Source organism: Micropterus dolomieu, linkage group LG18 (assembly GCF_021292245.1).
Source record: "Micropterus dolomieu isolate WLL.071019.BEF.003 ecotype Adirondacks linkage group LG18, ASM2129224v1, whole genome shotgun sequence".
Classification (NCBI taxonomy): Eukaryota; Metazoa; Chordata; class Actinopteri; order Centrarchiformes; family Centrarchidae; genus Micropterus; species Micropterus dolomieu.
Genome location: NC_060167.1, coordinates 34,408,541 through 34,434,985, shown reverse-complemented (window position 1 = coordinate 34,434,985; position 26,445 = coordinate 34,408,541). Strand labels below are relative to the sequence as shown.

Below are 26,445 nucleotides of genomic sequence, written 5' to 3'. Positions count from 1 at the left end.
TATATTCAAGTTTATTTTTAAAATTCACCATTGGCCATTTAAAATTGTGCAGTGGGCCATAGTTTGGCCACCCCTCGTCTAGACTGAAGGATATTCAGTTTCATTTCTAGGTCCAGGTTAATTGACCTTCTTGTCATTCTTAGAACCAGACCAGTCTTTCCCAAAGTTGCAACCCAAAATGTGTCACGGACCCATTTTTACTGGGTCTCTAATTGGCAGAGTAAAATGCATTGCTATGCACTTAATTTGTAAATCAGCAGGTCCCAGAAGACATAGAGGGTGCTGTTCCAATGGGTCACGAACCAATCAAATCAAAAATCCACATAATCCGCACATTGGACAACGCCTAGGTGCTGGCTGTTAAGACTAAAACAAAGCATTATTTATTAATTAGAGCATTTAGCCTGGGAACCTGACAAATCTGCCTAGCTCATGTTTCATTTGCTCTGGCAGATGCATCTGCTCCCCCTCCTATTCAGAAAAATTTTCACCATAAACTTATTACTAAGTGGATCCAGTCTGGCCAATCACAAACGTTTATGTAATATGTGGCGGGTTTGAAACAATGTCACCGCATCCAATCTGCAGGTCCGTCCAATGCAACACACCAGGCTCATGAAACTCACGGCAAACTGTGCAGTGCTGATCAAATATGAATCAAGATTCTGTTACAGCATACTGCCTCAAATGAAACACATGTTAATTTATTCTTTAGCTATAATTAGAGAAGGTTTGGGAACCGGCTGCTTGAAAACGGACCAAGCATTACCCTAACTTTCATGTAACACTCAGCACTATAAGTTACATTGTTCTAAAATGGTTGTGGGTCTATTCAACTGCATCTAAAGGCCATGGATAACCCCTTGGACAACTCTCTCTCTTTCTCTCACTTTCTCATTGACTGTCCCCTCACTTCCCTGTTGTTTTCCTTCTGTTTGTAGATTACTACATTGGGGGGGGGGAATGGAGTTAGGGCCAAAAGCAAGGGTGTAGAATTAGGTAGGAACTGCAGAGACAACTGCAACAATTGTTTTAAAATTTTTAATATAACCACTGTCCATCATTGTCTAGTCAATGTATTTAGTACATAAGCGCTTAACAGCTTTTGTTCTCTACTACAAGTTCAACACGTTTTTAAGTTTTTTCAGTTTTACAATAATCATTACAAGAAAGAGGTGATGGAATATTTTGAGCAGGAAAACTACAATTAAATTACATTTCTTTGCAAAGAAAATGACTAGCATCTTCCACAGATTCAATATGTAGTTTCCATACTTTATAACAGTTAGTAGGTAACATAATTGTAGTGAATAGGTCTTCCACTGTCTTGTTGTCCTGCCAAGTTATGTTGCATTATTGTATATTATGTGGGTCACATAAGTTACAGCGATGAAGAACTGTGGAGTAGCTGTGTACCTGAGTATTGGTAAAACAACAATAAATCATAAGTGAACTGATCTAATCGCTCCACATTTGCTTTGTACTGTTACCTCATTTCTCACACCGGATAACGTTAGCAACTGGTTGGTGTTAGCTGGCTAGCTAAAGTTAGCTAAACTTCAAAATCACAATATATTTTACATGCTTTGCAGTAATGTTAGTTTGCCTGTCCAATAGGATGAAAGCCAACTCTGTGTAGATTTTGTCAGTTTCAAAACAAAGTGGAAGTCTCTCTGTGACTCCAGCTTTTCTGATGTTGACTGTGTTTTCACCCTAAGTCGATCTGGACTGACGGGAATCAGCACCTAAAACTTTGTTGTTGGTTTTTATCCTTACATGGAGCTTGTGTTGGAGTCGTGTTGTGCCGGGAGACAGGCGTTTTTTGGTTTTAGAGGACTCCATCTTGTTAGCTGCAGTGTTGTTGCCGTGTGTACGGTTCGGAATTCAGAAGGCAAGACGATACAAGAAATGCCATTTACAATAAGAAATAAAAACTGTAAATGTAATTCTTATTTGCAATAAAACAGATGATGTATTCGTCATTAGTGATCAATGAAAGTGATTAATAAGGTATCAATTAAACATTTTGGTAATAATCACTGGACTGTCCCTGTGACATTTTTTGTCTGCAAAGATTCTGATTCATGAAGGAACAGCATTAGAGAGCAAAAAGAATTAGGAAATCTTGTCACTCCAAAATATTTAGCAGCCCATTGACTCAGAAGAGAATGACTTTTCTCACATGCAAACATATTTAATTTGGACATAGACTATATGCCCTGATGTGACCCTTTGTCACCACAAACCTCGTGCAAGACCCCCAAGGATCACTTTTGTCTCCTAAGTACAGCAATCTGCGAGACCAAGTGTTTGCTCTTGTTGAAAATGCAACGGCCGTAAGTTTCACAACTGACATTTGGAACTTGGTGAGTATGGAGGCATGCCTGGCTGTCAGCCATCACTTTATAACTCTGGAGTGGGAACTTTCTGGTGTCGTTTTTGGAAACTAAAGTCATTGAGGTGAGCCATGTGGTAGTCAACAAAGCACAACAGCTTGGAGTCACGGCGGATGCCTCAGCAATTCCAAATTATAAGCGTGTAACTGTTTATCACAACAATGCCAGCAATATGAAACTGTGTACTGAGACGCAGGAGAAACGGCAGTAATGGGGCAATGTTCAAGGGTTCTACTGCTCAGGACGCACGCTACAGCTGTGCATGAATACAGCTCTAAAACAGGGCAGACTACGTCATGCCCAGCAGTCAGCCTGTCAGCAACATGGAGAAGAGGAGAGTGCCACCACCACCAAGAAAAAGAAACAACAGGAGATTTCTATGCTGATGGAGTCAGAGTCCAATGACGAAGAGGAAGAAGAACACGGAGAAAGTGCAAAGAAAGTGATGGAGCAATATTTGAAAGACACAACTAAAGTACAGTCGGGCTCACTTGCATGGTGGAAGCACAACAGCGAATGCTACCCTAAACTGGCATTTGCAGCCAAACACCTCTTTTGCATTCCAGCCACTAAAACCTCATTGGAGCATATTTTCTCAAAAGCTGGTTACTTCCTTAACGAGTCCAGAAGTTCTCTTTTACCAGAAAATGTTGACAAACTGATCTTCCATATACACAACATGAAGAGAGTGTAGGTAGACTTATGGCTTAAATGAAGCTTGCAACCTAATTGTGATTTATTTGAAAGATTGTTAATTGTGCAACCTTCTTCTATTTATTACAGCTTGTTTTATTCTAGATAAGGCCATTCATTTTGTTGTATTTAAATTGCTCCATTGTTGAAATGTGTGGTGTGCTATTATTAAAATGCTCGTCTTTGGACATACTGTGTGTGGCACCATGGCAGTGTTAAAAGATAAATGGGTGGATGCAGAGCTGCCTAAAACTTGATCGATTATGTAAACGGCTTTGTTTGTAACAGGTGGTATGGCAAGGGAAAATTTGGAAGTGTCCTAAAATAAAATGGAAAAGATCTATAATCATTGTATAGAATGATTTCATTTCACTTCCTTCTCACTTTCATGCATGTTGTGCTATTTCACACTGCTGTTTAAACGGCTGTACCTCTTAGACATCTATGTCATGCTTTATGCAATCAGTGCCAGACGTAATGTCGCCAAACAAACAGGGATACCTCCATACAAGTTAAGACAAATGAGACAACAGCTTGTCCAAGTTACGGATAACTTTGCTAACACAGACAAAGTGCGATAACACAAGAACAAATATTTCACTAGGGGTTCCAAAAATTGCAATCAGTGGACAATGTTGTACTGAGGATATAGTTTTATTAATCACAAACCAATAAGTATGTGGTTCCAGACATTGAAAAACTTAGATTGCAGGGAGTTTGAGTATTGTGTGAGTACTGTATGTGCAGGGGAAGTCACAAGGAAATGTAATGCAAGCAAGTCAGTTAATGAGACTTTCTGTGTACAAGAGGAAAACAGAAATGCTGTGTTGTCAACCTAAAGTGATACTTTTGCATTTTGTGACCATGAGTCTCGCTTCAGTGCCATCATCTTTCCTGATGAACCCAAGCTGGTGATGTTTACTAAGTACCAGTGGTGGGCAGTAGTAATGCATTACTGTAATATTATCACTTTTCCCAGTAACTATTAGTGTAACGGATTACTTTTCTAAAACAGTAATATTATTACAGTTACTGATCCAAATAACACTGTAATAATAATAACGCTCCATCCATCTCATTAGTTAAAAAAACAGGAGAGACTGCTTTGTTTGGGTTGATTTTCAGTTTTTACTAGGCGCATTTAAAAGCGTATTTAATTGAGGAGCGTATATTCATGCAGCACCTCCTCTCGCTCGCTCTCTCTCTCTCATGAACACCACTGCACAAACCTGTGCAAAGTTAGAATATAGCTCGGTTGTCGAGATTAGCAAATAAATGTGGATCACGTAATATTAAAAAATATGGTGTTATGCCGAACAAAAAAAAATTCTGTCATTGTTTATTTTGCGAGCAAGTCAGATAATACAAGTGCAAGAGGAAAGCAGCATTTTGCAGAAAAAAACAAACAATGACATGTGTTGCACCCGAATGAGCCTGTGTGACATCATTCTGCGCCCTGCTACACAAAGTCATCTAGTGAATTTCTCTTCAACATCTGGATATTCCTGAAACCCATTAACTGATTTGGAAAGAAGAGTCCTTTGCAATACCTTAAAGGAGCCCTATTATACTGCTTTTGCAGTCCTATATTGTAGTTCTGTGACTCCTGTATGGCAGCTTTGCATGATTCAAAGTTCAAAAGAATTATTTTCTGTCTTATACTGACTCTTCATGTAGGCCTTTATTTCAGCCTCTGTCTGAAACAAGCTCTAGATGCTCCTGTCTCTTTAAGCCCCCCCTCAAAGCCCACTGTCTTCTGATTAACCAAGACCTGAAGCATGTTACCAGGCTGCTGTTGTCGCTGAGAAGTACAGACAGACTAAGCGTTGCTGGGCCGTTGCTGTGTGGAGCAAATGACCATATATGGAATACCGTTCCATCTAGCTCTGTATGTCGTAGAACTGAGCCGTTGGTAGAAAAAGCAGTTCAACAGATAGTTCAGAACAGGAGGAAATCTGAGGATTTTGCTCACACAGGGATCTTTAAATACTTAAACCTCATTATTTGAAGCTTTGGCAATGTTTAACATGAACATCAAACATTGTAACATTGTAGATAAGTCATAAAATGTGGAAAAGTATAATAGGTCTCCTTTAAGTTCTACGAGTCTGAGTTGTGATGATGTGGTAATATGCACTCTGTATATGGCCACCTCCTACCACATATTATTTCACTCCAATCCCAGCTCCTGTCCCCATTTAGTATTAGCTTTATTTTACCACTATCTTTAAATCACACAATGGATTATATAAGAAAGATAAGAACTTAACATGATTAACCAGATTTCTAAGTAGTAATATCTGCAGTCTACAACAAAAAAGGAACATAAGTATGCGTTTAGTGGGATACTATAGGAGAGATGTGTTTCCTCTGACTGAACTGCTGAAGGCAAACGCAAAATTAGTTGGGTCATCTGAATATCAGTAAGCCTTTGATAATGTAAAGTCTCTGTAATGTTCTGCTCTTGTCCTGTTCTAACAGCTGTGGGCCAGCTAAGTGGGAGCAGGTGCCGGCTTGCTCCAGGGGGATGACCAGGGGGTGGTGAGGCCAGTCAGCTTCTTTTAGAAAAAGTTTAACCATCACGACTTTAATTAATCTGTTATAGAGAAAAAACTTGCAACAGTTTGAGGTATACGTAGGAACAGTATGATTGTCTCTAGTGGTTTACACGGATCACAACCCTCTGATGTTTTTACACTCTTAGATGTCCAAATCTTATCAAGACTAATAACACTGTCTATGACTTTGACATTAGATATACCAAACTAAATGACAATGTTATGTAAGTTTTGTTATTGGTTGCCCCTTGGCACTGTGCTTGCTATTATGATCATTGAGCCTACTGTTAATGCTGCCTTTTTGACATGTTTTTGCTGTGCCTGTTTTCTTAATTTGCTTCTCAGATGCTGGGATTGCTCATAATGGGTGGGGGATAGCAGCAGCAGTAATATTTTTTTCTAATTATTTGAAGAATTGCTTAAAATTGTTGGTTTTCATGGTTTGAAATATGAAAAGTGTAAGCAGATTGACTTTAAACAGACATGGTTGTTGCTGTTAGTGCATACCATAAAACTTTGAATAATAGCCCGGGCTTTTATTTGTTAAAATCACTGAATTGACCCTGCCTATATTTGGAACAAGCGTTCATATGCCCTTTTGCACAAAACTGAAACTACTATGAAACAGTTTATTTATTTCAAACAGAATAATACTTGTATAAAAATGATCAAATAATATCAAATACACATCATTCATTTGATCTAGCTCCGACAGACAGCTTATGCGCTTTAATTTTGAAGTAACATCACGACAACAACATGGTGCAGGCTGAGAAGAAGACAGAGAGCGATGGACTTCACATCACAGGATTCACAACATGGATTAATTTTTATGAAAAGCTTTGATTCTTTTGATCGGTGGACCCTTACAGACTAAAGGAAGATAAATAATCAAGGAACGGACACATTCAGACTTAACGAGCGCTTCAAAGGTAACGGCAGTCAGCACTTTTTTTCCTTTCCTCTCTTGTACCAGGCAAGACTTTGGGGCTTGTTGTTTCCCTTAAATTAACTGAACAATTTAATTGTGGAGAATCTTACCGATCTAACGATGTGTAGCATATTCATACTGACATTGATCATATGTTTAAACATTAATATTTGTATTAATGATTTAAAGCAGGCGGGGTTTAAGAAGTTTTATACATTCAAAAAACTAGACCAGGCATTAAATTGAGGCAGGCGTTTATTTGTCAGAATGTGTTCCCTCACCAGGCCAGTAAACGGGGTGGGCGGCTATTAATTGAAGTTTTACAATATACTTTTTGTATTATGCAACCTTGAGATGTAGGGGTTTTAAACCACTACTCAAGAGTTATTTATTTCTACAGACACGCTTTAATGAAATGATGTGGCATTTCTTCTTGTTCCAATATACGGGTTCCTTGGTAGACTGTAATTATACCCACACAATGGTTTTTAACCCAGTTGTCACTTCTTCTGAACATGTTTTTATATGTCTTTCTTCTGAGTCTCCTTCAAAGATTTCTAAAGTTCCATACATGGACATAATGCTCTTGCATTGTCCTCGTTGTCCCGGATAGAGAAATTGTTCAAATTCAAAATCAACATAAAGGGATTTTGTGAGAGAGCGAGACTAGTGACAGTCGATTCTTCAGTCTGAGTGATTGTGTGTAATAAATAGGGCAGTGGTCATGCAGGGAAGGGACAGCCAAGACAAAGCACACAGAAACTTTGCCTTTCAGCACCCGGTCACAGTGAAGAGCAAATACTTAACTGATTTACAACAGTAATGAGATATCTTCTGAAATTCCTGGAAAATTCATAAGTCCGACCGACGGCAAATTACATGTAATGGACTCTTTTTCGCTGCATAACTGCTGAGGGTAACGTCTGCTTGAGTGGTGTGCACTGTGCTGAATTGGAAGCAACTCGGTGGTGGTTTAGCAGTGTCAAGTCAGCTCGAGTCAAAAGGCTCAAGTCCAAGTGAAGTCACGAGTCATTGGTGTCAAAGTCAAAGTCGAGTTTCAAGTCCTCTTTGATTTTGTCAAATCGAGTCTAAAGTCATAATTTTTGTGACTCAAGTCTGACTCGAGTCCAAGTCATGTGACACGAGTCCACACCTCTGATCTTTAGTGAGCATATTCCCAGTGAGATAAACCATGTTTATTTTAATGATCACATGACCTTTCCTCAGATATATGCTATATATTTACATGTTGCTCATTCTGTTCCTACTGTGGGGGATTGATGACTATGTGTACCAGGAGTAGGATTTATTCAGTAAAACAAATCAAAAAACCTGGAATTGTAGATCACTAAAGTTACAAAGGTTTAATTTGATGCATTGTGTGATGAGAGGGACATGACAAATGGCTGACAGAGAAATTTCAGTTTACAGAAATATCTATATTTATGCTGACAAGGGATGGGCTTATATTACATTTATTGTAACATTTTATAGCTGAATTTAAGCAGACACTATCTGTATTATACAGTTACAGATAGAGGAAAGTGAGAAAGAAGTGGATTTCTGATTCAGCTGATAAACACGTCAATGCTTGCAAGTGTTTGTTTGTCATCACAAGTCATATACAGAGCCAGAGAGCAAGAGAGTGAAAGACAGACTAGAGACAGACCGAGAGAGTCTGATGTGAAATATTAACTGGGGGTTAATGGTCCAAGTAAAAGCCCACTTAGATAACCAATGACCTCAAATTAACTTTTTATTCCTGCCAATTGAGAGTGATAGAGTTGACAGTGATCCCAGGTCAGTTCCAGATCCACCCAACAGCCCAGATAGTACTTATTGGTTAGATCTTGAGCTGCAGGTTTTACAGTTCATGCTCACATGCCATGACACAGAAAATTAGGGTGTTTAGCTTCTGGAAAAAACAACAGCAAAAAGCAAACTGTGGAAAGGAAAAAGACATATACTACACATTCTGAGGGGAGGATACAACCACACACACTGAACTCCGACCTTAAACGTAATCTTCATCCTAATTCTGACTTTAGGACCTTTTTGATTATCCTACCAAACTTAGCAGTGTAAGTTCAAGATTTTGTAGAATCCATTAATAAATATTATAAACAGATGTTCCTCAGAATTCAGAAATTACTTGCTGAGGGAGAAAATACTCAATTGGTCTTCCGGTGTCCCCTAAGTGGTGCTAGAGAACACCCGCTAATTATACGTAATGTTCCAGTATGTCGAGTGTGGGCCACACTGTGGAAATTTTACAATTTCAAGAAGATATCACACCGGGCTTGCCTTCTGTTTGCAGTAGGTGGCGCGGCCACTATGACTCCTGATTGGCAAGTAGATGTGCTCAGAGCGGGACTCAACAGGGTTCAATGAAAACTAAGTTTAATCAAGAAGACCTTTTGATTGCACTGGGAAAATTGATCGGATTAATTCTCTTGGAGTTCTTTACAGGTCCTGTAAATGGCAAAACATGCCCTAAAATGTTTCTTTCAATTCAAAATGGCTGACTTCCTTCTGACCTTTTATGATTTCACATGCAGGCTTGAGGGTAAAAAAAGGTTCCTACCTGAATAAACACAGCCATAGCTGCGATGATCCTCCTCTCCCTGAGCGCTGCACTGAGGCTGTCGAAGTCATCTGAGTTGTACATGTAGATCTGCATCTGTGAGAGACAGACACAACAAGTTAAGGTGCGGAATACATAGAAGATCAAACTTCCACATCAAAGTCAATACATACACTACAACAGATTGAGCTAAAGTAGACTCAAATATCTCAAAACTCCCAGCAATTAAATACAAGCAAAACATAGATTCTAATTGCTCCTGATTATGTGAAAATTTCTATTTCACATAGACTAAGCTCCCTATCCCATGCAACCCTGGGTTCTTGGTGTGTAATTTCAGCTTCAATAAATATATTTGCATATAGTTGTTTATTCAGGTTTCCATCAGCCCAGGGTCTCTTAGATTGGACAATTTGTCTATGTTAAAAATGCGGAAGCTATTATTCATGCCTTTATCACATCCTCTGGCATTAATAGAAAATCATATATTAAAGAAAGTTACAAACCTGCAGAATATTATGAAACTGGGAGTAATGAGTTTAGTGGGGTCTGTTGTTGTGGGTTGCTTGGAATCTTCAAATGAAGTACTGCTCTGTTTTAATAAGGTGAAACTAATGAAAATTCCCAACAGAAAGAAAAACCCATTATAGTTTTTCTGTGATTTTCTGAAAGTAATGTGAGCTAAACAAGCTGACAACATCTGGAATCAACAGCCCTTGGTTTCAAATAGTGTTGTAATGACTCAGCTGGAAATCTAAGAATGTACTGTTTATTCAGTGTTTGTGTAATTGCAAAAATGTATAACGAAAAAATAGAATTTATGGTTTATATGCAGCTGGTGAATAAGTGGTAAATAGCAGGCTAGATGGATGAACGATGACTTCTCGTCAAAGTACCGTGATCCACAAGTGCACAAGTAGGAGGGACATTTACATTTGACAGTGCACACAGAAGAAAGACTAAAGATGGAACCTCAGATTATCACATTTGGTCATTAAGACAATGCTGTGGTCAGCATAGACAGGATAGCAACACGCATCTTAAAAAAAACAACATGCAACAACTTCTAACTTTGTTCAACATTTGCAGCTTCACAAAAAACAGTAAATTGAGGCTAGTATTACCCTAATAAAAGCTAGACAACATTACAAGCTTGTAGTTTGCAAACATGAAATCAATGTGCACTTTGTGTCCGAGATTTGGTGTGGTTAAAGTGTTTTTCCCCTAAAATTAATAAACATTCTGCAATCTCCAATATTAGCAGTCACTGATGGCCAGCATTCAAGTAAGCCTAATGCTGATGCTGTTCCGGGGTTCCATTATGACTTGTTTACAGCTTAAAATACAACTTGGTGATAAACATGTCACCAAGTGCAACATGTGTGGCTAATTGGTGTGTTTTAATGGCACAAGGATTAAGTTTTTAAACAGATATATAAAGCTAGTCTGGCCTGCCTAATCTGTAGCAAGATGTGGGGTATGTGTATCAGTATATGTATCAGGATGTCTGTTGGTTATCTCTGTGCCAATGAAATGCCTATGTGATTGTGCTGCAAGCTATCCAAATTCCCCTACGGGGACAAATAAAGGTTAATTGATTGATGACAGAGGCATACAATATATCAGACACACAATACTTGCTAGTAACAACAATTGATTGTTGGTGTTTGTCTTGAGATGGATTTTTTTTTTTTTATTAATCCTAATTTCCTAATAATCAATTAACTGGACAAACTAATTGGACTACTTCCATATTTAGAGATGTGATAAACACCCAGATGTCTGCAGTAAAAGTGATAAACAAAAAGTAAAATGTCAGTCAGCTGTTCGCCTTGAAGAGATAACCAGGTGGTAGCCTGAAGTCAATAATACTGTGAAATGGACTTTTCATGAGAACAAGGACACAGAGAGGGAGAAAATTGGTCAGGCGCTATTCGTTGTCATGGTGATATAAAGGCATGACGAATAATGTCACACAGCAAATGTGTGCACTGTGTGTGTACATAGAAACTGTGTTCATATGCACATGTGTTTACATAATTTCTAGTGTCAGGGAACACATTCCTGCGTGCCAAAAGCAATTCTGAGAGTTTTTTTCAGCCAAGATCAACTCTGCCAAAATCACTTGTGTAGCATTTTCTCCAGTTTTCTAATCCCCACATAAAGAGTCTTGTGCATTGCTTTTGATCTCCTTGCGAAGTAAACAGTTATCAAGCAGCTGGATATAGAGTCTGTTTGGTGAATTTATAGCAGGGACTGCTCAACTGGAGCAACATATTCTTCAATATGTCATTTGTGCAATACATAGGCTATTTTGGTTGTGCAATATCTATTTGTGCAATGTAGGCCATATGGGCTGTGCAACATTTAATGTGGGCAATGCAGGCTGTATGGGTTGTGCCATCAGATGCGGCCATTGTGATAAGGCGTTAATGTGTATATTTATGTAGGTACCTGTCTTATGAATATAAGAGCATGTGCATCAGACTATGTGTGGAGAGATGCACATTTTAATGTTATTTTTTTGTTTATTTTGCAAAGCTGCAGAACCGACAGTGGCCAAAACAAATTTCCCTTTGGGACAATAAAAGTATATCTTATCTTATCTTAGATAAAGTTGGGTGACATGGAGCAGAGTTTAAAATGTGTTACCATTTCAGGGGCACTTAGACAGACTGCTGGGTCCTCCAGCAGAATGACATGTGGGTTTTTTCAGTGTCATTTTGTTCATTAGAAATTTATTACAATACTAAATCAGCAACACTGATGAATAAATTCATCCTGTGATGTTTTTGAACATGTTTTTCACCAGTAAAGGGGTAAAAAATAAGAGAAAGGATAGACCCCCTACTCAATGCATATCAGCATCATACAGTACAAGTTATTTTATTGTTACAACACATAACTTTTATCTGTAAACGATCCCAGCAGACTGCATGCACACCTGTCAACCCTCCCGTTTTTTCCCGGGATTCTCCCGTATTTACCATTCTATCCCGCTGTTAACCAGTAGAGTTTTCTCCCAGAAGCCAAGGGAAGCCAGGATTCCCTTGTTTTTTATCAGACTCTATTTATCATTTTTTTTTAAAACACAATGTTTTTAGTTTCGATAAATCTGCTGTTGTTGTCATCTCTTCCCCATTTCTCACCATCTTACAATAAGTGAAACAGCGCCCCTTTGAATGCTATGCGTTGGATGTGTGGTGAAACGCTATATTGCACCACCGTAGACTGACGTGCAGTCTGACTACGCGGGGAGGCCAGGCGGAGTTGGCATCCCTTTGTGAAAAAAAAATAAACGATTAACCAATCAGATGAGGCCACTGTCATGCCACTGCCTAACTGGGATTAGTCAGGATGATGCCATGGGAAGCCAGCCACTGTCTGGCTTCACGCCAATCAAATCGCAGCATGCGATCAGCGTCATTCAGATGAAATAACGGGAGCTGTTAGCAACTTTAGCTGGTGCAGTAATGGAGGGTGGAGATTTGGAGTTTTTAATTATAAATAGTTTTACTAAACTACAGCCGCAACTTAAGATTGAATCTGATGGAAGTTCAGCGCCAAAACTGGAGCTGCGCATGGAGAGGAAAAAGGGGTTTCTGACATTCAATGAACAAAACTGTATCGTTACAGAGTGGCTAGCTGGTAGCGCCAAACTTCAATTTACTGTTGCGAAGGACCTAAAAGCCAGAGTAAATGTCTATAACTTGGTTATTGACCATTTCATCACCATGACAGACAGGAGAATGGCCTTCCTTTTCAAATAGGGGGAGTGAAATGTCACCTCCTTCTCTCTCTGAACTTAACTAAACTGCAGCTATGTGTGCCATTTTTGCGTGGTTACATTGTTTGTTTTTCTTTGCTTGACTGGATTTAGCTGCTGAATGAACAGTCTGCTGAAGTAACCTTAATGTTTTTACTGCAGTTGTGTACACACAACACAGACAGAACCTGTCACAGGGCACTGGGCCAGGTTAGGCTACCTGAACAATTGTTTTTACTTAGTCTTCAGTGATGTTGTGTTATGAACATTTGGCTAAGCATTAAGAAGTATGTAGACCTATCTGATACATGCACCACTGCTACTATGCAAATGTCTTCAATCATCTTCTGATTGAGCTTGTGAATGCTTCTTTTATTCTTAACCTGCACTATAAGCAGCGGGCTCTGTATGCTATTTGGGGTGAGATAGAGCGAGTGAGTAAGAAAGAGAGAGAGCGTACTTCTCTGTAAATGCATTCAACGTGTGTATTGATAACAGATAGTGCGCATCTTTAAAGTATGATTCAACTCTGTGTAAAATCTTACCCTGCACCGTAATAGCACAAAACATTAGATAATTGCCCTCCAAAAAGGACATCCCATCTCACTTGTCTTCCCCAACCATTTACCCCACCCCACGCCACTGCTGTTAACCCATTTAAATATTTTATCGTAAATCTCGTTTCCCGTATTTCCAGCCTTTCTAAAAAAATAAATAAATAAATAAATGCCGTGCATATTTTAAATGTTTGCTACATTCCCCTCCGGTAAAGCAGGTGGCAGTATGTAGAACATTAGCTTTAACAGTGACAGAAAGTCAATGGCAGCACCAGCCAATAAAAAAAAACTGCAGTGAGAGGGGGCAGGATGGATGATGCATTGCTTTACAGAGTATTTCACTCGCACATGCTCCTAAAATTATTTCTCTTATTTTTAAATTCCAATGTTGACAGATATGACTCTATGTTATCTGTAAACTCAGAGCACAGTCTGTTGCCCCAACCTCCTTGTAGTTTTCCCCCAGCTTCTACTCCATGTTAACCATCTCCGACAAAAAGAAACTGCCACCAACACACATACTGCTTCTAAAGTCATCTGCCTTCCCACACCCATCTCTCAGACAACAGAGCCATCACACGCCTAGCACTCACAATAGCAAATTACACTAATCACCCCCTCAAATCATAACTTCATATTACTGCCATCTGGATGGCGATGGAGAACACAGGACCTTAAAATGGAAGAGAGTTTGCTTCAGCAGAGTTGTGTCACATCTGCCATTGCAGCATTAAACAAACTGCGTCGCTGACTATGTTACTAGTGTGCTGGGATATAAGTATGGATTCCTATACTATATAGAGTATTGTATATTCCTATACAATACTCTATGCATTGTCTTTATCCATTTATTGCTGTGTTTCAGTTTTAACATTGCAATGAAAACAAATCTTTGTCTGGGACAAAAGTCTAAATATAATCTAATGTTCTAGTGGACATACCAAAGTTTGCAAAGATACCAAATATGTCAGGCTGAATTGTGGTGAAATTAATTTAAATTAGGCCCTAGACACTCACAATATTTAAATCAGATGGAATGGTGCAGCCATAAATAACATGGCATCTTCAGTTTGAATGTTTGAATGTAACTCAGGGTAAGCATAATATACTATACGTTCAAAAAGGATTGGAACAAACAGATATTATACAGTAAAACAGGGTGGGAATCATTATTGTCTAAATTAAAGACAATCTAAGACAAATTTGTCAATCAATAGCATTTCTGTTCCTCAGAGACTAAGCTGGTCAGCTGCCCAGAGACAGAGCTGCCCAGCTATCCAGCAATTTTGTTGCCTGTTACCTCAGAGACTAAGCTAGCCAGCTTTATAGAAAATTACTGTGAATGAAGAGACAAAGACAACATAGTCTTAAAATATTTAGGCGGAGGTGAAAAACCTTCAGATGAGGTAAGCCGATCATAATGTGTGACTCCGCCAGCTAAGTGTGCCAGATTGCGGACACTGCTGGGCAAATACATATGGATAGCAGGGTTGTTACATAGTTAAGTTATAAGATAAATTAAAGCTGCAAGCAACGCTGGGCGGGCCCTCGCTCCACGTGACCACGCAGCGCAGTAGCTGGAGGTTGGGAGATGCAGCTCTGACTTATTGATCGTTTTGGAACGGTTGCGCAGGAGTTAAATGTCACTTCCTGTGTCCCCTAGGTGGCGCTAGGCAACACCAGCTAATTATATGTTGTGTACTAGGACAAGGTGTGGACCTCGCTGTAAAAATGCCATTTAAATGAAATGATTTTTGTGGGAAATGGCTTTCTTTCTGTAGGTGGTGCTATGACATTAAGTGAATATTTGCATGTAGATGTTTTCAGGGCAGGACTCATCGATATTTTAGGCCAGGCCACCAACGAAAACTAACTGATAGCACAACTTTTCATCTTCAGTGCCTTTGGATTGCAAAATCAAAATCTGAAGTCAATCTGATTAATTCTGTAGGAGGAGTTTGTTAAAGTAGGGACCATGTAAAAGGCAAACAATGGGCTGAAATTGCACTATGAAATCAAAATGGCTGACTTTTTTATGCATCCTGTGATGATACATGTGCCACAAAGGTTTCGTGAATCTAAGTAAAACAGGGTGTGGTGGCTGCATCGTTTAAGGGGCTACTTCCTGCTGCCAGTAGGTGGCGCTATGAGTATGAGTGAGTATTGGCCTGTAGATGTGTCTGAAATTGTAGCACACACAGTGAAGTTACAACAACTTAACTGTTCCATAACAGTGTACAACTTTGTTGAAATTTTCACCACCCTTGTATTTTGTGCAAAGTTTGGTGAGTTTTTGAGCATGTTTAGGCTGCCAAAAATGCTATTATTTTGCCGGGAAAAAAATCCAATCAGACGTGATTGATGATCGCATGTTTTAGGCTCAGGCCCTAATTATATAACAGCTTTCTATCAAGCCCAATTTTTTTTTAAATGTCTTATAAAAAAAAAAACGATACCAAAAAGGTGACAGTTCCAAAGCACTGCTCAGTAGTGATAACAGTCTGTAATCACTATGCTGCACTGCTCATTAATCCAGCCACAGGCAGACATTTATGTGGCTCAGGTCTGTAATTGACTCATAGTCAGATATAGTGAACTCTATCATATTGTAATGGTGGGAGTCACTACTTTGTTCTCACATTTGTCTTTGGAATGTCTTTGAACTGAGTTTCCGTGTATTTCAATATTCCCCTCTGGCAACATAACGTCTATCAAATATTTGAGCGCTCTGCCTCACCTTCTTGTGATTGCTATGATCTACCAGGATATTGATAAAATCCCTTATCAATAGCAGGAGGCAAGAACAACTGTAATTTGTAGCAATAGAGTGAGGTGAAAAAAGAGATGGAGAAAGAGATAGGTAAATGGTGCACTTGGAGGAACAGAGAGAGAGAGAGAGAGAAGGAAGAGGAAACCTGCCTACCTCTTGGCGATCAGCCTTAGGGGGCCTGTAACTGCGCCTCTCCTTTCCTGGAGTTCAAAAGCCTGAGTGGGAGGTAGAGACGCTGTTGAGCCTGGAGGCCAGCCATCTCAACACCAAACATCATATTTATTTTCTGCTCAAAAAACACCTTGTAGAGTAGAAGGGAACCCCCTGTTGCTCCCAGGGCAAGCAGGGTACACTTTCCTACTTTTACATCTTCAGGTCAGAAGACATCATCACCCACTAAGCTGCAACCTATAATCAGAGCTGGAGGAAGGCTGATGGCTAGGTAAAGGCCGTGGTTAAAGGTACCACCTCTACAGTGCTGCTCTGTCTGCCCAGTGTAAACAGGAACACTGGGTGCCTTGTCTGGAACAACATTCGTACAAGTGAAAAGAAAGTGACCCGGTCAGCTCATTAGAAGCAATTAGTGTCACTATTCATTTAGAGATGTGGAACAACAGTGTGAAGAAGAGGAAGGCATCACAAAGGAATCTCCTTTTAACGTCAAAGCTGACCTATTCTTTATTCTTTTACAATTAATGATGTAATGACTTGTCCAGTATTTCTACAAACAGTCTAAATAGGATGTTGTGGAATATATCTGTGTTCATTGCATCACAGTATAAATTAACTAATGATTTAGTCTGCGTTCAGACTGCAGGCCAAAGTGCAGCTGTGCAAGCAGTGTAAACAGCCCAAGTCACAGAATCTGAGCTTTTCCGGTTCAGATTTGCAAGCAATCTTGTGCGTTTCGTGCATGCGACTTGTCCAGTCGGAAACTGTAGAGAGAGAGTTGCAGGGCTAATATACGCTGTGCAGTGAAATCGGGGGAATTGTGACTCAGGGAGGAGAGGGCGAGGAAAAACGGGAGTCTCCTATAAAAACCGTGAGGGTTGGCAAATATGCTCTAACCTCTGTGGCCTCAATATTTACTTCCATATGATATATAAGTCGCGTTGTTCATTTGTGCATGAGGGTTATTTTTAGGCCCTGGCCAGTTCACACAGGAGTCTGAGATGGGCCACGTTTTAAAAAATAATGTGAACTGTCAATCAAACAAATCAGATCTGGGCAATACATCAAAATTCAGCATTAAGGCCTGCAGTGTGAAAATAGCTTTGGAGACTTTAATCAGAGGAGCTTCGGATCAGTACTTTCTGAGAGGCCGAATTCTGAGTCCTGCTAGTGGGTTTGTGAGGCACTAAGTCTGGTGTGTACATGTGTGATCATCATCAAACACAGATGTGATGTAGTGTAATGTACTCAATGAAACATTAATATGTGGGAAGGTAAGCACAAGAGACAGACTCTTGCTATGAGCAGGCTGCAGTGATGAATCAGCCAGTCTGCACTGCTGACACCTTAATGCATCATTATTATAGATGTTCTAAGTGGTTTCTCAGGGAGGGGAGGATGAGCTGATTTAAAGCTAACAACCCACCTGAAAAATAAATGTACATGCATTCATTCTATGATGTTACAATATTTTATTATCTACCGCTGCAAACAACTCTCCTCAAGCTTGAACTCAGAGAACACAGCCTGCATCAGTCATGTCTTTGAGAACTGGCCAAGTCCACACACACACTGTCTTTAAAACGTGCGTTCTTGTCTTTTTGGAAGAGGATGTGATTTCAAATATATTTTAGAAGTTAAATATAAAATGCATGGGTTCAAACATCCTAAAAACACTGCAGACTACTGATTGGTCAGGGAGAATTTTCACTATTCACTGGTTCCTCAATGCATATCTGCTGGACGGGGTGTACTGAACAAACCCGCCATTTTTAATAGTTGCTATGACGACCAGCTACACTGAGGGTGTTTTGTTATATTATGCTGGAGTAGAGTTTACAGAATTATGTTTAGTTCACAAATCTAATACAATTGAATCCATGCCATCATAATCTGGGCTGGTCTAATTGCAACCACGCCTCGATGATATGAAAAGTTTTAGTCTTGTGAGGAAATGTCATTATACTGATGATTAAGTGTTTCTAATGTACTTTGATATAGATCTGTTATTCTCCTCTCTTATTATCCCATTAAATGTTCATTTGAAATTGACACAAGCTCGTGCACATCAGGACTGAAACAAGTTTCAGACCTTCAGTATCGTCCACTTATCTCTACTAGGAAGCTAACTTAAACTAGCTAGTCAGCAATGCATATTTGGCTAGTGTTCCAGCTATGGATTCACACACCTGAAACAACTCCTGCCTGTCCGTTCAGTGGCTGACGCTGATGACCCACTTTCTGTTGATGGTGGCAGAGGTTTACTCCTTGTGAAAAACTTTCCATAGTCCATAAGCTGGTTATCTAGCTAGCTAGCAAGCTCGCTCTCTGAGGTGACAAAAAATAAAAACGACAAATACATGACAACAACCCCCATGACAATGTTTGGGGTGGGCCACACTCACACCATGTCACCCCCCAACTCAAGTCCGGTGACTGTTTAGTCTTGCTGCCTGCGTACTTTATAGCGGCATGGCATATGGCAACACTTAAAAACCCTGATAACCTGCAATTGTCTGATAACACTGTCTTATTATCAGGCTTCTCAAACCAGTCCTGTAAGACTCTTCAGTTGATCCAAGATGCTGCAACATGTGTACTGACAAGAACTAGGTAAAGAGATCTTTAATCTCCCATATTAGCACTGTGGTCGCTGTGGGAACTGTTAGGTCTCTGTTAGTAATATGAGTATTATTATTATTTGACTCTATATAAATGAAATTGGATTGGACTGCAGACAAAATGTATGATATTGATAGAATAGAAGAGAATCGTTGAGCAGTAGGTGAGCCTATAGGGAGGGCAGTTGTTGAAGGCCCCAGGCCCCTGCTGAGGTGGGGAGGTGGAGCGGAGCTGATCAATGGAGTCACAGGGGTCGGTGTCAGAACTGTCTCATTGTCTTTCAAAGCGACAGTAGAACTTGTTCAGGTTGTGGGCCAGGCTGAAGTCTTTATTGGAGTGGAGGGGCACAGAAGCTGATGTACAACATCACAGCCTCTGCTAACTCATCCAGACTGTTGATGGCAGTCCGGAAAACATCCTAGTCAGTACAGGCAAAGCATGCCCATAGGTCCTCCATAGCTTTGATGTCCTCACCACAGGTTCACAGAGCTGTAATTTCAGCCGCTATGCGGGGATCAGGTGGATCATGACGTGGTCAGAGTGTCCCAGTGCAGCGCAGGGGGCACGGCTTACTGTAGTGTAACAGTGATCCAGTATATTCTCCTCTCTGGTCGGACTTAATAAACTGTATTTGGAGAACTCATGGCTAAGATTTCCTTTGTTAAAGTCTGTCACAGAGAACAATAACTAAGGAGTCTGGGTTTGTCCACTGCACACACAGCATGCGCTGTGCCTCCTGCACGTTGGCAATGTAAACACTGACCAGAGTGAATGAAACAAACTCTGGGGAGAGTAGAATGATTTACAGTTTATGAATAAATATTCCAGATCAGAAGAACAGTGCTGTTGAGCCACTGTCACATCGGTACACCAGCCACTGTTGATAAAAAAAACCTCCACATTCTGTTTTGCCGGACAGATCTGTTTCTCGATCGGATCTATAGAGTTGGACGCCTGCCACCTGCAGCGCGGAGTCCGGTATCGATCCACTCAGCCACATCTCCGTGAAGCGTAAAACAGAAGATTTACAAAAGTCTCTGTTTTTCTCCACCAGTAGCTGAAGTTTAGCCATTTTGCACAGTGCACATCTTCAATAGTATTGGCTCTCCTGGGTGACATAAGCTTTAGTAATGATTAGATCTTCAAGCGCTTGAGCGAACTGTGAGTATTCTATTTCCTAACTTGGAGAAAAGAGTGTACATTAGACAAACTGTAACCGTTTAGATGTTTAAGCTATGAAAGAGAAGAATTCTATCAAGTGGTTGATTTGTGAAAAAAAAGTTTGTATTTTGGCTGGGGGGGGGGAGGGCGCTCGTTCATTTGTCTTTTAATAAACTGTACACAACTGAGAGCCGGGATGTTTTTCTTTTTTTTTTTTTGGTTGTAAAAATTGCATACTAAAAAGCTTGTTCCGAAGCTCATAAAACTTGAATGACAAGTGAGCCCAGAGGGGAGCACAGTGCTGCTTTGTTAACTCAGATCACATCACAGGCTGTCTCTCCTGTTGCCAAGTTCAAAGTTTTCAATACACTGATCACTTGCATAAAACCTGTGGGACTTTCGACGCTGTTGATTGTGTTTGGCAGTGCTGTGGTTGGGGCTGTTGTGTTTTACATATAAATGAATTCCTAAGAGGAAGAAATTGGAAACTGGTCAAACACAGAGTGCCATCACAACAAGTGGGACAGGGCCTGCACAGTGGCCTGACTTCATTCCATTTTGTCTAGGACTCAGGTCGGCCAAGCAATGGAAATCAGAGACTGTCGTATCCACATCTTTAGAGACGCCTACTCATTAACATCCCGAATCAAGCACTTGGCGGCGGACCGTGTTCCGAGCTGTCAGAGTGCAGGACTCCAGGTGGATGAGAGAAGGCAGACTGTGTTTACATTGATGATGCTTGGTGCTGTAATACAGTCAGAATGGATGGACACTGTTTCCCCAAACGTCACACTTGTGATGAAAACCATATTACCATCGTGTTGCTGCTGTTTACGTTCAGGGCCAATGCAAATTAAAAAAATTTCACACATATGCATCCCATCAGGGTGCATATATATATATTTTTAATTTAATTTATTTCATATGTTACTATATTTTAATATACATTGAATTATTTGTTAAGTTCTGTGTGTGTAGCATGACGGGACAAACAACTTTCTTTTCATTACACAACCTTTTGTTGTATAATGATAAATAAACTGCCTTGATTCCTTCAAACAAATGTCCACCCTCGTGGTGTTAAATTGGTTTGACTGTAGGCAATTTAAGGGAGGTAAATTGTAGTAAAATATTTTTTTAGTGTAAAGTTTACAGTTTAAAGTCACTGTGTGTGTGTAATTCTTATGTAGGCAGCATCCTGTGGAAGTTTTAAAAACACTTTGTAGTAGACAGGATCCCACCTGGGGACACTGAGAGCAATGGGCTGAACGTAGAATTTACTGGAAGATTTCGGATACATTGTCTGAACACATTCACAGTTAAAATGAAAACGGACATACAGTATCCTCTAAATATTTGGAGTAAGATGATAGTACTTATGTTAATGAGGTGCAACAGTTTAAGGCTAAGCTCTGTGAAGTGAAAATAGCAACCTGGATTTTTCTTTCATGACAGTAGATGAAATTCTTTCCGTCTTCTCCTTCTCTTTATGGTAGCTGATCAGGTAGTTTCTTCACAAGACAAATTCAATTTCTGTCCATTTACTTTGTAGAAACAAGGTAGATGCCCAATGTTTCTATTGCCATTTTAAAGAAAAACCTAGCACTTGTAGCAGTTCGATGCCAGTACAACCCAATAATGGCACCTTGTCATTATTGGGTTGTACCCACATGGTTGAATACAATCATTTGTGCCCCCAACACGCACCTCGTCTGAATGCACAGTAAGTTGCTTTGGGTAAAAGTGTCAGCTAAATAAATCTAACATTTTGACTGTTTTCTATACTAATTCCACTCAGCAAATGTCAGAAAACTCTTTACAAACAAGGGAAAGTGAATGTTTTCACTATTTCTAATCTATGTAAAGGGAGTACATACACCATGTTTTTTTTTGTTTTGTTTTTACCAAAGTATGCTTTCTCTAAAGAAAAGATTATTTTTCTTCCATTTCGTATCAAAGTAAACCCAAAGGGAGTCAGCATTTTTCCTTTGACATAAAATAATGGTAAAATCTGCAGATAAAGAATATTTTTCATTATAGCTCATTAAAATATCTGACTACAAAAAGAAAAGCTTGTAGAACATAGACTTCAGCTTTAATGTGATGTGTAGAGTGGGTGATAATAAAAGAGATCCACAGCTAATGATGATGATATTGAAATAGCTAACATCACAACACTCACCACTAGGAACAGTCACTACTCTTACATGTTACAACAACAACCCATTGACACACACAATTAACACCTCTCACACACATATAGCAGTGGGCAGAGCAGGAGATTGTCTCTGTATGAGGGTTACAAAGATACAGACCCAAATCAATAACTGTTATTATCCAGCGGTGCTTCCCTCCTGTTCCCTGTGTTTGCTATTGTTTTCCCTGTCCTTATGTTCTGTACCTTTCAGTCCTTGTCTGTCTGGTTCCCGCGTCAGTTTAACGGTGTTCATCTGGGTGTGGCGATCCTCTGCTGCTCCTTCTGTAAATCTAATCTGCACACTTGCCTCTCATCCGGCAATCAGCACCCAGCAGTATATCAACCCAGAACTCCAGTATTCGCCAGATCCTCAGTTTGCCCATGTGGTACGAAGTTAATGGTCCTAAATATTTATCAGATTTGCTTTTATCCTATGAACCTTCCAGAACCCTCCGATCCCCTGGTAGTGGCCTTTTAATTATCCCCAAAGTCTGGATAAAAACTCACTGTGAGTTATTTCTATAATTTTATTGTCATTTATCTTTATTTTACTTTTCTTTTAATACCTTACTCTGCCTCTAGTGTTTCCACACCTCGTGTTTGTCTTTTACTTCAAACCTGCCTGGCCTCCAGAGCAACCCCGCCTGTCGGTCTTGACCACAGGCAGTACGCCTGAGGTAAGCTTCTTAGCCTCTGCCCTTCCCCTAGGCCGCTGACCTGAGGTTTCCTGCTCTCTGCCATGTCCCCAGGCTGTCCGCCTAAGGTCTCCTGCACTGCCCCTATCCTTCAGTTCACAGGCCACTTGCCCCTTTATAAAATGTCAAAAAGTAAAGAGTAGACCAACCCTCACAAGTTCCCAAACATGATGTATATCTTGCCAAGGACAGATTAACTTTATATTGATGTAAAACAGAAAACAAAAGAAACTCCCGCCTTGCAGAAGCTGTGACCAGCTGAAGGCTGAAACATTTGAGCCATCCCACATGGTTTTAAAAAAGCAATCATAAATTACATTCATCCATTGAGCTGACGCTTTCATCCAAAGCGACTTACAATTGACCCTTCGCTAAGCCCCGTCCCCCTTAGTTACTGTTGCTAAGTCCGACAAACTGTCGTCGCTGCCACTGTCTATTAATGCACTCCCCGGAGAAAAAAGCTGGGGCTTAGCGAAGGGTCAATTGCTATATATGTCCGAGGTCGCACGCCTCTGGAGCAACTAGGGGTAAAAGGCCCATTTATACTTGTGCATAGGTGTGTCCATCATTCTGCAATTACACCCCCAAACACTAGTTGGCAACAGCGCTACAGCGTCCACTGTGTTGACGTTTGCCGGCCAAGCAGGCTAACTTCCGGTTTAGTGCTCCACTAACGTAAATGGGGTACGTGGTACTTCCGGTCGGCTCGGAGGCATTGCGAGGCTACCCAGCCGACCAATCACAGAGCTTAAGGCCCGCGTCGACTCGACCTGTAGTTACATTTTTGAGGAGGTGCACGGCAGGCGACCGCGTAGCCTCTGCGTAGCCCCGTAGCCTATGCCATCACCTACGCCGTCGATTTGACGCAGAAGTAAAAAAAATGCATCTTGCTCAGGAGACACACTGGTTGATCTTTCATCGAGGGGAATCGAACCAGGGTCTACCACACCAAAAGGCATGTGTCTTATCCACTGCTCCATCACCAATCAAACAACAAAAATACATTATGACATCTTCTGGTGTCATAATGTATGGTTAAAGAGCTCTTTTCCTCATCTCACAAGGTTCTCATCCCAAATCTCCCACTATAGCCAACTCTAAGTATACAGTAAAATATATATTGTTTTGCACTGATCCACATAAAAATTTGTAAGGCTATAAATCCCAGCCAAATACTCAATTCCAGGACATTAATGTACTTGGTACTTATTTAAGTAGGTGGCTAATAAATCTCACTAAGTCACTAAGTAATTTTCTTTCAAAAAGAGAATTTAACTGTCTCAGCAAAGGTATGTTTCTGAAACAAATATGTCACACGCTTAGCAGTCACAGAAGCACAAGAAAAGATTTGTGAATATTTCTGAGGCAGGCCTCAGGAAATGTCATGTAAATATCTCCTCTGAGTCCCACCATAAGACAATGCCTCAAAAACATGTGTCCTGCCAGAAACCTCTGAGAACTCGCTTCATACTTTTCATCCACCTTCAAGTGTCTCATGGGACAGCTCTGTTGCCTCAGGATGGAAAAGTAAAGCAGGAAGTACGCAGGGGGCTGGCAGTGCTGCCATGACCGCCTGGGAGTGCTGCAAGACCGGGCATGGTGGCCTATGATCCCCCCCGAGGGACTGACAGATCCGAGGCGACATAAGCAAGGCTTTGTGTGAAAACAGACAACAGAATGCACAGCATGGAGTGCACGTCCTTGCTGAGAGGAGAGTGCGAGGACATCAAGAAGAAGGTTTAATGCAGTCTCTCTGTCAGTCTGAGCCACACTGTGGGGTTTTGAATTCCCCAGCCCCTTTAGCAGCTTGAGAAAGGGTGTCCATCAAAGAAGGTCATACGATGGTGCATTTCACGCCATTGATGCAACACACTCACTGCGTTTCATCTCCCTCACCGCTGCAGCTTTACAAAACAGAACAGAGATGCGGGCACCGGGCTATGCAATCTGGGTTATGAGATATGTATAGAGCACGCTGCGACTTCACTCAATCTATCTTTAAAAAAACAAACAAAACAATTCAAATGCATTAAGTGAGAAATGGCCCTGAGATTCAGCTGTGGCCTTTTCAATTTCGTGTTACTTTTTTAATAAAAGCAAGGGGGAGGGGCAAAATATTGCTTTTGCGCAAAAAAAGAAGGAAATAAAACACACACACAAAAAGTGGCAGGGGGCCGCCCTATCAGCAAGCTAGGTTATTATAAATGGTGTGGCGCATGCTTGGCAACTGGGACAGCATCTATTTGCCTTCTAGGTAGCATTGGGCTTTTAAAGAATGACTTTGTTTTTGGTGTCACTGAGGACAGGCACAGGGAAATATAACATTATGTTTGGAATGGCATGTGTTCCCTATCCGGAGGAAAGGCCAATCATAAATAAAATAGAAATAAATATAAAATAAAAGAAGCGAGTGCAGCCTGGCAGTCATATGTTATCTTTGAAGGTTTAATGGAATGTAGCTCACTGAAAGAGAACAGCGTAAGAGAGGCTGAATATAACAACAAGACAGGAAAACCTCCAAGGATACCATTACTAATAAGATCAACAGCAAACAAAACAACCCACATCACCATAATGTAGTTATGTACAGAGCACCTCCATGTCTTTCCCTGTAACATTCAGCTGATTTCCTTACGTGTGTTGTGCTACAGGAGAAGAGAACAAATGCAGTATTTCATCAGCTTTGTCGGTCTGTCAGTGTAACAGCATATTCCCTCTGCATCCATCCATTCAGTATTCCTTCTCTCCTGTCTCGGACGTGCTGCTGCACCACTTCGGACAGCTGACTGATATAGAAATGCGCTCTTCCCACACAGTCATTAATGCCTACCGGCACTCCATTCATAAATCCACACGATAAAGACATTCTCACTTTTTACATTTGAGTGTTTTTCATTCATTTTGTATTGTGTATGTTATGTGTAACTAAGTAAGTATTTTTTCTTCTGATTTACACATGTACATAAAATCTGTATTGGACGATGAGCGTTGCGAAAGACACTGTGGAGAGCAGGACCTCAGGTCAATGTATCCAGTGTAGGGACACCGATGAAGAACTGAAGTTGGTGCTGCACTGCTGACATGCTGCTTTCTCTATATGGCTAAGATGCGCCACCAAGAGTCAATGTTAGTTGCTTTAGCAAAGCATTACTGCTGAAAGCTAGTAAGCCGACCAACCATTAAGGTGGCATGCTGGACATTTTCTCAGTGGGCCCACACACATTAGCAACACTGTAACTTATATTTTTTATTGATGATAATGATGATGATGACTGATGATTAAGTCAATTAATGACAATGATAATAAGATATGACAGCATAACTATTATAAGCTGGTTCTCAGT

At 40.4% G+C, this 26,445-nt stretch overlaps 1 protein-coding gene across 1 annotated transcript in view; it reads right to left on the bottom strand.

The window, feature by feature from the left end:
* The window catches only part of LOC123987096 (receptor-type tyrosine-protein phosphatase gamma-like), a 172,148-nt gene that overhangs the window by 127,878 nt on the left and 17,825 nt on the right, over positions 1–26,445 (bottom strand). Inside the window, exon 3 of the mRNA XM_046075711.1 lies at positions 9,163–9,258. Within this exon, the coding sequence (XP_045931667.1) occupies positions 9,163–9,258 (96 nt within the window). The remainder of the gene's footprint in view (positions 1–9,162; positions 9,259–26,445) is intronic.